Here is a 16,891-nt window from a genome sequence, read left to right as displayed (position 1 = left end):
CTGTATGCTTTATTATATTAATATTGAATAGAATAAAGACACATGCCTTCTATATAGAGAGAACTAAATTAATAATGGTGAGATAACAGTTAAATTCTCATTTAGCAGGAGAAATAAAAACATAGACTATAGGCTAGGCACAGTGGCTCATACCTGTAATCCCAGCACATTAGGAGGCTGAGGTGGGCAGATCACTTGAGGTCAGGAGTTTGAGATCATCCTGGCCAACATGATGAAACCCCGCCTCTACTAAAAATACAAAAGTTAGCCGAGTTTGGTGGCGCCTGCCTGAAATCCCAGCTACTCAGGAGGCTGAGGCAGGAAAATCGCTTGAACCTGGGAGGCAAGGGCTGCAGTGAGCCAAGATCATGCCACTGCACTCCACCATGGGGAACAGAGTGAGGCTCTGTTTAAAAAAAAAAAAAAAAAAAAAAAAGTGGACTCTAATAATACATGGACACATTTAGTGAAATAAACTTGAGTACAGCAGAACTTATAATATTTTAAAACTGTAAGAAGATGTCTGTACATTAGCAAATAGTAGATGAGAATAGTATTTTCAATATTTACTTCTGGTAATTTGGAATTAAAAAAAAAACTTTTGGGAAAATTTACAATAAAGTATGATTTTAACAAACCAGGCTAGGCGTGGTGGCTCACGCTTATAATCCCAGCACTTTGAAAAGCAGAGGCATGCAGATTGCTTGAGGCCAGGAGTTCAAGACTAGCCTGCCCAACATGGCCAAACCCCATCTCTACTAAAAATACAAAAATAAACCAGACATGGTGGTGCATGCCTGTGATCCCAGCTACTCGGGAAGTTGAGGTAGGAGGATTGCTTGACCTGGGAAGTGGAGGTTGCAGTGAGCCATGATCGTGCCACTACACTCCAGCCTGGGTGACAGAGCAAGACTCTGTCCCAAGGTTTTGTTTTGGTTAACTTGCTGTCCCTTTTTCCAGGAATTCCTTGTGGGCTACCCCCCACCATCGCAAATGGAGATTTCATTAGCACCAACAGAGAGAATTTTCACTATGGATCAGTGGTGACCTACCGCTGCAATCCTGGAAGCAGAGGGAGAAAGGTGTTTGAGCTTGTGGGTGAGCCCTCCATATACTGCACCAGCAATGACGATCAAGTGGGCATCTGGAGTGGCCCGGCCCCTCAGTGCATTATACCTAACAAATGCACGCCTCCAAATGTGGAAAATGGAATATTGGTATCTGACAACAGAAGCTTATTTTCCTTAAATGAAGTTGTGGAGTTTAGGTGTCAGCCTGGCTTTGCAATGAAAGGACCCCGCCGTGTGAAGTGCCAGGCCCTGAACAAATGGGAGCCGGAGCTACCAAGCTGCTCCAGGGGTGAGTCTGACTGAGGCCTAGAAGGGCCCTGCCAGTGACATGCGTTGCTGTTGGATCAGGAGATTAGTATTTGTTCAGGGGGAAGGATGTGTGCTGAGCAGGGTCGAGGAGCAAATTTTCTAAGTAGTGAACATGAAATTCAGGTGTGTATACATGCACATGTGCTGAAATTGAGAAGCAAAGCTCAACCTGGGCAAGGGATATGATGTTTCTTTGGGGTTCTTATAAACAGATCTGTCAATTACCTTTGAGTATAATAATGGTTGATACAAAATGAGTGATTCCTCTGGCCAGGCACTATAATACAGGCTACATGTGAATTTTAATCCTGAAAACAAAGTTATTAGGTAGTTCCCAGTTGTTCTATGTTTGTCTGTTTTGTTTTGCTTGAGATACTGTCTTGATCTGTCACTCAGGTTGGACTGCAGTGGTGCCATCATGGCATACTTCACCCTCCGCCTCCCTGACTCAAGCAAGTCTCCTGCCTGAGCCTCCCAAGTAGCTGGGAATGTGGGTGCATGCCACCATGCCTGGCTAAGTTTTTTATATTTTTTTTGTAGGGACAGAGTCTCACCATGCTGCCCAGGCTGGTCTCAAACTCCTCAGCTCAAGCACCCACCCACCTTGGGCTCCCAAAGTGCTGGCATTATAGGCATGAGCCACTGTGCCCGGCCTCTATGTTTTACAGAGAATATGTGCCTTAGACACATCAGATAACATTCTGAGACAGTAACTTGCAGACAAAACTGGATTGCAAGTCCACCTCACTCCAGAGCCTTGGCTTTGCTCGTCAGCATTCAGTCATGAAATCAAAACTTACTCTAGATACTTTCAAGGAGGGAGGGATTTCATGCAGGTTGTATTAGTCTGTTCTCACATTCCTATAAAAAACTACTTGAGCCTGGGTAATTTATAAAGAAAAGATGTTTAATTGACTCAGAGTTCTGTAGGCTGTACAGGAGGCATGGCTGGGAAAGTTACAATCATGGTGGAAGGCAAAGAGGAAGCACGCATATCTTCATATGCTTGGCAGGAGAGAGAGAGAGAGCAAGGCAGAGGTGTTACAGACTTTGAAACAAGCAGATCTTGAGAGAACTCTATCACAAGACAGCACTAGGGTGATGGTGCTCAATTATTACAAACCACCTCCCTGATCCAGTCACCTCCCACCAGGCTCCTTCTCCAACACTGGGAATTACCATTTGACATGAGATTTGGGAGGGGACACAGAGCAAAACCATATCACAGCTAATAGGTCACAAAGATATTAGAAGGGCAGGAAAAGCAATAGGACGAAGACAAAGTTACGAGAGATCAGGGAGCTGCTGTGGCTCCCAGTCTACAGCACAGGAGCCTGGACTGATGGTGAAATGGCCAGCCCCTCCCACTGAGCAGGCAGCTCCCTGTAAGCTGCTAATGCTGCAGGAGCCACCACTGCTGCCAGAATGCAGCTGATATTGCTGGAGCCAAAGTCATTGGCATCATTACAATTGAAGCTGTAGCTACTCACTGAAGCCATCTATACTGCCACTGCCCGAGCCACTTCTAGAAGTAGAACAGATTCTGCCATCATCCTGCTTTTTAATTTGGTATATATGCCTCCAACTGGCAGAACCTAACCAGAGCCCAGCTATCAAGGAAGATGAATGATTTATTTTTAAGGCCTCCATTGCTAGCTGTCAAAAGACAGTGCAGAAGTGTGAGGCTGGGGGCCAACAAATATTTAACCAGCACAGCACCTCAATATTACATCACCAGGCATTGATTAGTCAAGGGAAACACTGGGTGATGAGCCCTGAAAATGGACATTACAGCATCAGAGTATTTACAAACTCCCTAAAGAAGTCATTTTTCTATTCCAATCCCCCATTTGATGCTTGAGAAAGCTGAAGTCCAGAAAAGGGAACTGATCTGCTCAAAGACAAACTGAAATTACTTTTTCCATTTTATAACAGTTTTATGTAATTTAGTTGAGATCCAAATGTGTTCTGATTTCCCAAGATCAGATCAACTATATTAAGAGAGAGCCTGAGATGCTGTTACAATATGTTGTGTGAAATTACACTCTCATTGTGGTGACAGTAGGTCTTTCAGATTTTGTTCGACAGTTTCCCACCTTCTCACTGAAGTGAAATGAATGACTAGGCAGCACCTTGCTACATAGCATGAAGAGAGGAGACCCATAGTTCTTTACCACCCTATGTCAGGTGGCCGCTGAGAGAAGACTTGAAAGGAGATGAGCATAGATGTATGGACGCTCTTTGTTGCACCAGTGTGATAGGTGATGGAGGGACCTATTAGATGAGACATGGGCAGGGGCACTCCTTTATTGCTTAAAATGCAAGACCAAATTGGTGATGTCTTTCTAGACAGGAAGCATGAAGATATAAAAATCCATCATCCCTCCCAATTTTGTACTGGGTGAACAGTAATTGGAAGCATTCTAGAAGGAACTGTCCATTGTGAAATCTTAGTTGCATACTTTAGATGAAAAACAATCAATTGGGGATACCTCTGTTTTAGTCACAGTTGTGCCATGTGTCAGTTCTATGAGTGATGGCAAGACATCTTCCTTGCCCTGTGTATTTAGTTTATCAATGTAATAAGGCTGTTATTCTAATTTTATTATTATATATAGATTTGGAATTATTATTTCCTTGGCCAGTTTAACAGTGAGAAAAAAGTTGTTTTCACACAATTAGCTGTACTTTGTTTCTCTCTCCCCAGTATGTCAACCACCTCCAGATGTCCTGCATGCTGAGCGTACCCAAAGGGACAAGGACAACTTTTCACCCGGGCAGGAGGTGTTCTACAGCTGTGAGCCCGGCTACGACCTCAGAGGGGCTGCGTCTCTGCGCTGCACACCCCAGGGAGACTGGAGCCCTGCAGCCCCCACATGTGAAGGTGACTAGACTCCTTTCTGGCTTGATATTTTTAGCTTGCGTCTTTATTCTCCACATGCCAGTGATTTCTGTTCATTTTTCTTTATCTCCAGTGAAATCCTGTGATGGCTTCATGGGCCAACTTCTTAATGGCCGTGTGCTATTTCCAGTAAATCTCCAGCTTGGAGCAAAAGTGGATTTTGTTTGTGATGAAGGGTGAGTATGAGCTTGCCTGACCTGCTGGACATTGAAATTGGGGTTGGGAATCAGTCTAAAAAGGGGAGATTTGGTGTGGCACACACACACACACCTTCAGAGAGATGAACTTTCAAAGTACACACAGGAAGAAAGAAAGAAACATGTAGAACTAATAACATGAGATATGAAGAGGAAACTGGAACATATATTAACTGGCAAGTTCAAAGGCAAGTATAACTAGTGGTTATGAATATATAGGTAACACATTAAGCAAAAAATATCAGCCAGGCACGGTGGCTCACGTGTGTAATCCCAGCACCTTTGGGAGGTTGAGGCAGGCAGATCACCTGAGGTCAGGAGTTGGAGACCAGCCTGGACAACATGGTGAAACCCTGTCTCTACTAAAAATACAAAAGTTAGCTGGGCGTGGTGGCATGTGCCTGTAATCCCAGCTATTCCGGAGGCTGAGGCACCAGAATCACTTGAACCTGGGAGGCGGAGTTTGCGGTGAGCCGAGATGGCACCATTGCACTCCAGCGTGAACAATGAGTGAAACTCCATCTCAGGAAAAAAATCGTATTTTACAAGCAAAAAGGAATATGAGTAATTTAGAGAGTCCCAGAAAAAATTGCAAGTAATGAAAAGCTTATTATAAAAAGCTAGGATCCTTTAAGAATCATTTCAGTAAATTCTTTAAACCATCAACAGTGAAATTTGTAATAGGACTGAAAATGTAAAAATCAGCATTTTTTAAAAAATTCAGTCATATATCTTCTGGCTAGTCATGGGCTCTGGGCTCTGAGCTGGGGTCGTGATGGCTGCTGTTAATATTCCCAGCAAGGTCATTACCTTGTTTATGTCCAGCTAGTGCTCTTCCCAGCGTGCACATCTCTACACGGGAGCTGACCAGCATGGGCAACAAAGCACCTGATCCCATAATGTAACACAGAATCTTGGCAGCCTCCAAATGCCAGCACCCAGTAAGAGTTAGGAGGGCATCGGGGTCCAAAAGACATTGAGAATTTTCGACAATTGCATACAAAAATCATGTCCTCTCTTCTTTCCTTTTTCCCCTAGAATATTCACGCTTACTCTTCAGCAGCCCAAACTGCCCTTTTGAGCCTTCTTCACGCCATCACAGATGTGGAGATGAAAGGACAATCTCTGTTCTCTCGCCAGCTATTTCCCACTTTTCCACTCCAAACTGGGAGCTCTTTTACTTGCTGTTCCAGGGTTAGAGTTAGGAAGGCATTACATTAGAAGACTGGGTTTCTAATAACAACAATGAGTGATTTATCAGGTTATCGTGGAGTAATCAGTGAAACTCCAAGCCTGGGTCCTGGGTCAAGGGGATGGCGCCTATGTCATGACCACCTTTTTCAATTCAAGCAGGACTATCATGTGACCAAGCTACTGCATTTTGCCATTCTATATTGTTCCCTTCTGGAGGCTGTGATTTTTCCAGAATAAGGTAGCCTGTGCAACTCTGCCATCTGCTGGCCTCAGATCCTCAAAATCCTTAGATTTGGGGCTGGGCCTTAGATTGTGAACTAAGTGTCCTCTTGGCTGAAACAGCTCACACTATTCACTCCTATTTTCTTCTTTAGATTTCAATTAAAAGGCAGCTCTGCTAGTTACTGTGTCTTGGCTGGAATGGAAAGCCTTTGGAATAGCAGTGTTCCAGTGTGTGAACGTGAGTAGCAGGAGTAACATTTCAGGCCAATCTCTCCCCTTCATCTGTTCACTATTTGCCCTACGGCCTCCCTCAATGTGATTCTTCAATTTCTAGTCTGAATTATCGATTTAAAAATTGTTTATTTTAATAATGTTTGGTTGTGAATCAATGTGTACATCACCTGTCTTTGCAACCATCTGATCTGTCTCTGTCCTTCTGTATTCTCTGTTCTAGTGTGATAAATCCTTTGGTCGTGTGCTCCTAGGTCAGGAGAGATTAGATAATGTGAAGCTTTAACAATTTGCTTTCTTTCTCTATTTTTTTCTTTCTTTTTTCTCTTCCTTCCTTCCTTCAGTTCTTTCTTCCCTTCTTCTCTCCTTCTCCCCTTTCTTCTATCCTTCCTCCCTTCTTTCTTTTTCATTTTGTTCTCCCATCAAGGTGCAGTCAGTCTACAATTTATATATATATGATAATACACAAATATCAAACATGGCTTTATTTAATCAATGTTTATTGATCACATACTTTGTGCCTGATGTTCATCTAGCCACTGGAGTTATATCAATGAACAAGATGGATGAATTCCCTGTCCCCATGTTGTTTCTACTTAGGTGGGGAGAGGGACAAGACAAAAAATAAATTCAATGCTATGAGACAATAGAGCAAAGCACTGAGGAATGAGGCAAAAATGGGGAGCAACATTAGACAGGGTGAGCAGTTTGAGACTCCTTAAATTCTCAAAACATGTACCTAAATAATTTATGCTGAGAGATTCATAAATAATAAGTCATTTTTTTAAAATGAGCCTCATATGTTCAATAATCAGTAGACTACTGATTTCTCCTAGTCTACCCATTTATAATTTCCCCAATGGAAGATAGAACTTTGCTTCAATTCTTGATTCTAATGATTGGAAAACGTGTTTCTTTAGAAAATCATGAAATTTTACTAAAATGTTTATGTTGTTAGAAATATACTTGGACATCTTACAGTGATTTTTAGAGTAAAATTTTGGAAGAACATAACTTATATAGAGATTCTTGCTGTCTAAGAAATCCAGTGCTCCTTGAAGCAGTATGACAAATGTCTGTTCTACTATCATGCATGAAAGCTCATTAACTGGACTACTCAAGCTTTCTCTTATTTTTTCATAACTCTTGCTAGTTAAAATAGCTTCTTCCAAATGCCAGTTCTAATGAAAAATGCCAATTAGAAATGAGGAAGAGACTGTTCTAAAGAAATCATTAGGTGCTAGAAAGGAGTAACAACTTGAAACCTGACCCAGAGAGTAAAAAGAGAAAATAAATCATCAACAGACCTAGACATTTTCAAAAGCAAAGCCATCTGAATCCATTTGGAGTTGTTTTTTATCATGGCCTGACTATGTTTCAATTCACTGTGACAGGGCTATTGTTATCACTGAGATTGATGATTAATATCAATAAGTAATCAGTGAAAGGTTTCACCTATTTAAGATGATTAGCACACATATATACATTTGAGAAATATTTCCTAAGAACGTAGGCTCCTTCCTCAGCGCTGTGTCCCCAGTATCCTGATGAAGGGCTGACACAGGATAAGTGCTCAATTAATACATATTGACTAAATGAATAAATAACCCTTCAAAATGGTTATTTTTCTTCTTCAGATGTTTTGCTACTTCATTAAAGTTGTAAAGTTTCTACTGTCCAGGAACTGTTACTATCCGGAAGATTCAGGATAGACAAATCTCTTTTGTACTTTGCAATACACTTTCACTGACATCTCATTTAATCCAACTCTTCAAAGTCCCAATGTCTACTGTCATCTCCTTAGCATATTTTCAGCAACACCAATCATAGCACCCTGTAATTGCAGAATACCTCTGGTGAAACTCCTGAATGAAACTTAGAGCTTTTGCGTTTTTTCTAGAAATCTTTTGTCCAAGTCCTCCAGTTATTCCTAACGGGAGACACACAGGAAAACCTCTGGAAGTCTTTCCCTTTGGAAAAGCAGTAAATTACACATGCGACCCCCACCCAGACAGAGGGACGACCTTCGACCTCATTGGAGAGAGCACCATCCGCTGCACAAGTGACCCTCAAGGGAATGGGGTTTGGAGCAGCCCTGCCCCTCGCTGTGGAATTCTGGGTTAGTGCTCATTTCCCCACATCCCTAATGGGTTCAGAATATCTAACCCAGCCCCTCCATATTTCCATAATTACAGTGTAGTATTTATTTATATGTGTGCATTTGCCACAATGGAATGCCAAACCAATGATAAATGGTTCTAAGGTAGGTCAACACATAAGATCCTGATGACCTTTGCAGTTGGAGGGACTGATGAAAAAAGAGGGAGGTGGTGAGTGGTGGGAAAGTCTTTCATTAGAATCATATGAATTAAAAACAGATGCCTGTGAATCTCCTTATTGAAATGATTGGCTTAGAAATCTGACCTAGAAAATCGGTGGCTCCTTCTGCCAGGAAATGTCTTGAGTTCCCGCCCATGCTTGTCAGTCTCTCATTAGAGTTTTGATGCCTTGAAGTACAAGGAAACCAGACAGGAAAGGTGGAACCTGGGCAGAAAAACTCTTTCTGGCTTCCTAAAAATGTGAAAAATTAAATGGGAGCTATCTTTACGTTAAATTATATGAGCATTAGCTGAGCGTGGTGGCAAATGCCTGTGGTCCCAGCTACTCGGGAGGCTGAGATGGGAGTATCACTTAGGCCTGGGAGACAGAGGTTGCAGTGAGCCGAGATTGTGCAACTGCACTCCAGCCTGGGTGACAGAGTGAGACACTATCTCAAAAACAATAAAAATATGCTGGCCGCAGTGGCTCACACCTGTAATCCCAGCACTTTGGGAGGCCAAGGTGGGCGGATCACTTGAGGTCAGGAGTTCCAGACCAGCCTGTCAACATGGTGAAACTCCAACTCTACTAAAAATACAAAAAAAAAAAATTAAAATAAAGAAATTATATGAGTAGAAAGACCAGATAGCAGGCTAGTCTTCCAGATAATATACTTCCTTATAAGCCTATGCTAATGAAACTTTCCCTTCCATTTTACAGGGAAGTTATCTGTGTGTGTTTTTTTGTTGTTCTTTTTGTTTTTGTTTTTGTTTTACAACGAAAAGTTTCTTTTCTTCTGGCATCAAATCTACCAAGGAAGAGAAAAGAGGAAACACATTGGGTATCTTTATTAACTCAGATATTCTTGATTTCTTGGTCTCTAGGTCACTGTCAAGCCCCGGATCATTTTCTGTTTGCTAAGCTCAAAACACAAACCAATGCATCTGACTTTCCCATTGGGACATCTTTAAAGTATGAATGCCGTCCTGAGTACTACGGGAGGCCATTCTCTATCACATGTCTAGATAACCTGGTCTGGTCCAGTCCCAAAGATGTCTGTAGACGTGAGTAAACTTGCACTGTGTCTTTCCCATGTCTGCAAAAGTTTCTTATTGAATTATTTCAAATGTGGGATATGAGAAACCTTTTTTGAAAAGTGTGCAGATAGGTGGATATTTTTCTTACATGTCACCCTTGATTATTGCTTGAAATGCTCACTTTATGAGAATGTTTCAAGGAATATTTGTAGAGAAAATCTTCATTCCCTATGGGAAAGAAAATAATAGATGACTCTAGATCAGGAAAAAAAATGGTGTAGGAAGACAAATTCTGTTTGAATAACTAGGTGGGAAGAAATCCTTTGCAAACATTGAAATATATTGATAGTAAATAATGCCATAAATGACCTTTACATTTTGATAAGGGATGCAAGGTCTCTACACAGATCTAAATCTAGATCTAGATAGATCTCGAGGAAAGGTCTTTTTGAAAGTAGGGCTTAGTAGGTGGCTGATCCTCAGCACTCTGATGAGTTTTCTCAAGGTGCCAAAATCTGTGGAACCATCATAATTGCATGTTTTCTTCAGGAAGCTACATGCAGGTTGAGACCTTACGTACTGAAGAAAGTTCAGATTACTCCACCTGGCTCCAAAACATTTTCTTTCCCACAGGTAAATCATGTAAAACTCCTCCAGATCCAGTGAATGGCATGGTGCATGTGATCACAGACATCCAGGTTGGATCCAGAATCAACTATTCTTGTACTACAGGGTGAGTTGGCAGCAACATCTCTTGGTTCAAGAGTTTCAGCATAGCAATACTACCTTCTAGCCACATTTCAGGAAGGAAACTAGGTTATTGCCACCTGCTCTTAAGAGGCTTGAACACAGGTGTTAACTCCTGATTGAAATGAACAAAGATAGGAGAAGATTAGGGGAAAAATCTGTGTCCTTGCTGGAAACCAGGGCAGTGCACATATAAAGAGTACGCCGTTCACTGGATGGGGAGGAAAAAAAATTAGAAGTGTAGTACTCAAAGCACACAAACAACCCTAACCCAGAGTAGACATTGCTGGAAAAAAGGGAAGACCATGTAGCAGCTGTGTGAGAGAACGAATCTTAATGATAACAGCAGGATCCCTTGCTAGTGCTGCCATCAAAAAGTACAGGCCTTCCTCATTTTATTGCACTTTGTGGATGTTACGCTTTTTACAAATTGAAGGTTTGTGGCAACGCTGCAACAAGCATGTCGGTTGGCATCATTTATCCAACAGTGTGTGTTGACTTCGTGTCTCTGTGTAGCATTTTGGTTATTCTCACAATATCCCGGATGTTTTCATTATTATCATGTCTGTGATAGTGATCTGTCATCAGTGATCTTTGATGTTACTATTGTCATTGTTTGGGGTCCCTACGAACTGCACCCATATAAGACAGAAAACTTAATCAATAAATGTGCGTGCTTTGACTGCTCCATGGACTAGACATTCCCCTTCTGTCTCCCTCTCTTCAGGACTCCCTAATCCCTGAGACACAATAATACTAAAATGAGTCCAATTAATAACCCTACAATAGCCTTTAAGTGTTGACATGAAGTGAAGAGTCATGCATCTCTTACTTTAAATCAAAAGCTAGAGATGATTAAACTTACTGAGGAAGATATGTTGAAAACCAAGATAGGCCAAAAGCCATTCCTCATGTGCCAAACAGCTAGCAAGTTATAAAGGCAAAGTAAAAATACTTGAAGGAAATATAAAGTGCTATTCCAGTGAACACATGAATGATAAGAAGGTAAAACAGCCTTATTGCTGATATGGAAGAAGTTTTAGTGGTCTAGATAGAAGATCAACCTAGAAACATTTCCTGAAGCCAAAGCGTAATCCTGAGCAAGGCCCTAACTCTCTTCAATTCTGTGAAGGCTGACAGAAGCTGGAAGCTAGCAGAATTTGCTTCCTGAGGTTTAAGGAAAGAAGCCCTCTCCATAACATAAAGGTCCAAGGTGAAGCAGCCAGTGCTCATATAGAAGTTGCAGCAAGTTATCTAGAAGATCTAGCTAAGATCACTGATGAAGGTGTTACACTAAATAACAGACTTTCCATGTAGACAAAACAGCCATCTATTGGACTTTCATAGCTAGAGAGGAGAAGCCAATACCTGGGTTCAAAGCTTCAAAGAACAGGCTGACTTTTTAGGAGCTAATGCCGCTGGTGACTTTCAGTTGAAGCCAATGCTCACTGACCATTCTAAAAATCCTGGGGCCCTTAAGCATTAAGTTAAATATACCTTGCCTGTGTCTATAAATGGAATAACAAAGCCTGATGACAGAGGTATGTTTGCGGCATAGTTTACTGAATATTTTAAGCCCACTGTTAAGATCTAGTGCTCAGAAAAACAGATTCCTTTCAAAATATTACTGCTCATTGACATTGCACCTAAGCAGCCAAGAGCTTTGACGGAGATGGACATGGAGATGAATAGAGTTTCCTGCCTGCTAACAACAGCAGCCATTTTGCAGCCCATGGCTGAAGGAGTAATTTTGACTTTCAAATTTCACTATTTAAGAAATACATTTTGTAAGGTGAGTCCCCACGGACAGTAATTCCTCTGATGGATCTGAACAAAATAAATTGAAAACTGCTGGAAAGAATTCATCATTCTACATACCATTAAGAACATTCGTGATTCATGGGAAGAGCTTAAAATATCAACATTAATAGGAGTTTGGTAGAAGTTAATTCCAACCCTCATGGCTGACTTTGAGAGGTTCAAGTCTTCAGCGGAGGAAATAACTGCAGATGAGGTGAAAATAGCAAGAGAACTACAATTAGAAGTAGAGCCTGAAGACGTGACTGAATTGCTACAACTTCATGATCAAACTTGAACAGATGAGGATTTGTTCATCTGTTCAAGTGGTTTTTTTGAGGTGGAGTGTCTTCCTGGTGATGATGACATGAGCATTGTGAAAATGACCACAAAGGATACAGAATATTATAAAAACGTAGGTGATAAAGCAGCAGCAGTATCTGGGAGGATTAACTCCAATTTTGAAAGCAGTTCAGAGGGTAAAATATTATCAAACAGCATTGCATGCTAGAAAAATCTTTTGTGAAAGGAAGAGTCAATCAATACAGCAATTTTATTGCTGTCTCAGCTTAAGAAATTGCCACAGCCACCCCAGCCTTCAGCAACCACCACCCTGATCAGTCAGCAGCCATCGACCTTGAGGCAAGACCCTCCACCAACAAAAAGATTACAAATTATTGAATGTCAGATAATCTTTAGTATTTTTTATCAATAAACCTTTTTTTAAAGTATGACTTTGTTTAGACATAATGCTATTTCACACTTAATAGACTACCGTATAGTATAAACACAACTTTTAGACTCACTGAGAAATCAAAAAATTCATCTGACTCATTTGTTGTGATATGTGTTTTATTGTGGTGGTCTGGAACTGAAGCTGCAATATCTTTGAGGAATGTCTGTAACACGAAGTGGGCGGCTTAATACAACAGAAGTTTCTGGAGTTCCATTCTAGAGACTGGAAATCCAAAATCAAGGTTTTGGGAGGGCCACGCTCCCTCTGAATCCTGTAGGGAAGGATCCTTCATTGCATCTTCCAGCTTCTGGAGCCACAGGCCTTCCTTGGCATGTGGCAGCAGAACTCCAATTTCTGTCTCTGTCCTCATATGGCCATCTTCCCTCTGGGTCTGTGTCCTCATATGCTGTTCTCTCTGTGCATGTCTGTTTCCAAAGTTTTCCCTTTTAATAAGGACACCAGTCACACTGGATTAGGGCCTACCTTCATGACCTCATCTTAACTTGATTGCGTCTGCAAAGATTGTATTTCCAAATAAGATCACATCCACAGGGACTAGAGGTTAAGACTTGAACATACTCGGGGGAGACACAATTCAACCTATAACAGAGCCCCTTTGAAAATGTCAGGCATCAGGTGCTCACAGCACACGGTCCAGCTGTTGGTGCTCACCCTTGCTCAGCACACAGTGGAGGCTCTGCCTCAATCTCATTCTTCATGGGAACAGCTAAGCCAGGTAGCGAATACGGGTTACGTTTGTGTCACCACAACAGACACTGAAAGGAAGTTTGTGGTGTCCAGCACATTTGCCAGCATAGGCCTCACAGACCACAACACCTAGAATCTGACAAAAATTAGAATAAATCCGATGTCTCCTTTTCTCTCTTTTTTAAAAGCATTTTTAAATACAATTGGTAAATTTCCTGACTGTACCCTCCTCATCTTGCATTGCTGAATAAGTGAGGAACCGCTCTATGGCATAAAGCAGAAAACCATTGAGCTTATGCGAAGAAACAGGAAATACATGTAAAAGAGACCAGTCTGAAAAATCAGGAGAAATTTTACAAAAGAGATTTACTGCCAAGAAACCAGGGAAACTTTCAGAACACTCTCCTTTTCATATTTGTAACAAGATTCAATTGTACAAATACTTCTGTGAAACTAGCCATGAAGTGTGTACATGAATGAATATATGCATTCAGTGTGTTTATATATTTCATTTCATACATGTGATCTATATCATATATATATGTATATCACAATGAATATTGCAGAAAATTAAAGCAAAGAATAAGAAGAGTTAACCAAATGTTCCCTGAATGCAGTGGGAAAAGATGAAAAGGAGAAGACAGGCAAGCACAGTGGCTCACACATGTAATCCCAACACACGGAGAGGCCGAGGCAAGAGGATCACTTGAGCCCAGGAGCACGAGACCAGCCTGGACAACATGGCAAAAACCCATCTCTACAAAAAAGTATAAAAATTAGCTGGGCATGGCGGCATGTGCCTGTAGTCACAGCTAGGCAGGAGACTGAAGTGGGAGGATCACCTGAGCCCAGGAGGCTGAGGCTTCAGTGAGCCTTGATGGCAACCCTGCACTCCAGCCTGGATGACAGAATGAGACCCTGTCTCAAAAAAGGAAAAAGAGAAAACATATGTAACACAGTGTCAAGATTCAAAATACATGTAGCAAAAATTCCAGAGGGTAAACAAATAAGTCCATACCTAGCCATCACTAGGGAAACTTCTGTGTTTCAGGGATAGAGAAAAAAACTCAGATTCCAGAAATAAAATGTGAAAATGTAATACCCGCAAAAGAAATAAATTTGTTGACACCACATTGATTCTATATTGTATAAGATATATTGTATAACACTAAATTGTAGAAGATAGCACTTCTATTGAGCCAAGCTAATATTCACACCTAGAGGCTCCACATACACATTAAAGGATAAGAAAGACACAAAAATTGTACCATTTAAGTGTGTTTCCCAGGTAATTCATAAGCAAATTTTTAAAAAGGAGAATGATTAATTCCAAAGGAAATCTCAATGAGATAGGATATTGGTAAAAAGAAAAAACAACAATAAAAAAATACACACAAAAACTCGGCAATGTAATCATAATTTACTAATAATCTCTCTAAACTCATAGAACATATCAATAAAACTAGAAAATGTGAGACAGCAAGGAAAGGTAGGCTAAACTTACATGACAGAAAAGATGAGTAGACTGACTATATAGAGTTTGACTCTAAAATTGAGAAAAGAGGTTTAAATATCTGTTGTGTGCATATGCATGTGTATAATATACATGCACATATATAAAATGAAATTCCTCATTAGAAAAAATAATAAGCTTAATTTCCAAATTATTAGAATGACTAAAACAGCTGAATCTATCTCTTCCATATAGCAAGTGAGAGGGAAGGAAAAGGAAAGGCAAGGAATGCATTTGTCTCTTCCACCACAAATAAGCCCCCTCATGTTTGGGTCAGGTCATTTTATTCATTGCTTTCTCCACATCCTCATCATTGGGCATCATGAAATCAGCGAAAAAGGCAGTGAAAGAATGATGATGAAAGCAAATCAAATGTATCATTTATCTCAATACATTTGGTTTAATCCTCTTGTTGAAAAACAAAGTCTCTTAGTCAAGATCAAAAGCAACAAATCTTGTATTTATAAAAAACATGTCTCAAGTAAAATGACATAGTATTATACACACACACACACACAAATTAAGTGAAAATGCAAACAAAAAAAGGCAAAAATAATATTTAGAGAAAGATAGAATTTAAGAAAAAAATTGTCAAACTGGTCTACAAAATAATTGTTTTATTTTGGTGCCAGTTGCAGTCCACAGTGAAGCCAAGATATTAAGAAGCAATGTGGGCCAGGAGAAGTTAGAGCAGAAATATCTCTTTCAATAATGAAAGAATAAGAAAAAGAAGTAGAAAAGCTGGAAACAATAGGTAAAGTTTAGGCTAGACCTTAGACTTCTCCGGCATTGTAATCCTTCTGGTTTGCCACATATGCATGCTGTCAGGAAGTTGATGAGGTATGTACAGCACAATTATTTTCCGTTTTTTGCCTTTAGGCACCGACTCATTGGTCATTCATCTGCTGAATGTATCCTCTCGGGCAATAGCGCCCATTGGAGCACGAAGCCGCCAATTTGTCAACGTGAGTTGAAATCTCTTTCCCCATTCACCCCACCGTTTAATCCTAGAGTTGTCCTCCTAGAATTACAAAGAATGAATCTCATCCCTCTTGGAAATGGTATCCTTCTGATATTTGAAGAATCTAGTCATATCCTTAAAATGGCTCACAGCATTCCAAACTTCCACCTTCACCTATAAATGCTTTTTTTTTTCTTATCTCAAAGTCTAATGTATTTTAAACTAGTCTTTAGCTCATTTAACCAGCCCCCAATGTCCTCTTCTGTTGGTTGAGCACCTCGCAGTTTGAAGAGCATTTTGTTTAGTGAAGTCAACAAATACAAAGTCAGTGAAAGAAACCCCATATCATCTCTGCAAGCTGTTAGTATCACATCAGATATTCAAGCCATGCAGCTCTTTCTTCCTTCTTATTCTTTGTCTAAACAGGATCATGCCATCTTCCCTGTGAGTTGTTTGGAAGATGAGCTTTCTACATTTTGGGGAGCAAAGACGAATGAGCAATTGCAAGCTAACAGGGAATATAAAATGTGTATAATCCTGGGTTTAGTGATGGTGTGAGGAAATCAGCAATTTCAAACCCAGTTGGTGGGAGGATAAGTGGGAACAAACTTTGTAGAAGGCCAATAAACTGGCTGGGCACTGCCCTACAGTAGAGTACGACACAGTATTCAGTTCTTCCAAGATCAGACGAGATTGGGCGCATTCAGGGTGGTATGGCTGTAGATCAGTATCCAGTTCTTTTTATTACTTCTGAATCTGTAAGTATCATGTTTATTATATGTAATATTGTATATTTGTGCTTTGTCTTTATTAGTTCTTCCAGAGCTTTTGTTCTTATTATTTAATAAAGATGTTATACTGAGCCACATGTGGTGACTCAAACGTGTAATCCCAGCACTTTGGGAGGCCTAGGTGAGCAGATGGCTTGAGTCCAGGAGTTTGAGACCA

The 16,891-nt window shown here is 40.6% G+C and overlaps 1 protein-coding gene across 1 annotated transcript in view; it reads left to right on the top strand.

Moving 5' to 3' along the window:
• CR1 (complement component 3b/4b receptor 1) overlaps window positions 1–16,891 on the top strand; it is a 124,015-nt gene that overhangs the window by 44,845 nt on the left and 62,279 nt on the right. Inside the window, exons 13-20 of the mRNA NM_001193675.1 lie at window positions 961–1,359; window positions 4,087–4,263; window positions 4,355–4,457; window positions 6,047–6,132; window positions 8,026–8,244; window positions 9,329–9,508; window positions 10,115–10,214; window positions 15,862–15,947. Coding sequence (NP_001180604.1) covers window positions 961–1,359; window positions 4,087–4,263; window positions 4,355–4,457; window positions 6,047–6,132; window positions 8,026–8,244; window positions 9,329–9,508; window positions 10,115–10,214; window positions 15,862–15,947 — 1,350 coding nt within the window. The remainder of the gene's footprint in view (window positions 1–960; window positions 1,360–4,086; window positions 4,264–4,354; window positions 4,458–6,046; window positions 6,133–8,025; window positions 8,245–9,328; window positions 9,509–10,114; window positions 10,215–15,861; window positions 15,948–16,891) is intronic.

The sequence above is a fragment of the Pan troglodytes genome, chromosome 1 (assembly GCF_028858775.2).
Source record: "Pan troglodytes isolate AG18354 chromosome 1, NHGRI_mPanTro3-v2.0_pri, whole genome shotgun sequence".
Lineage (NCBI taxonomy): Eukaryota > Metazoa > Chordata > Mammalia > Primates > Hominidae > Pan > Pan troglodytes.
This window is presented reverse-complemented; position numbering and strand designations above follow the sequence as displayed.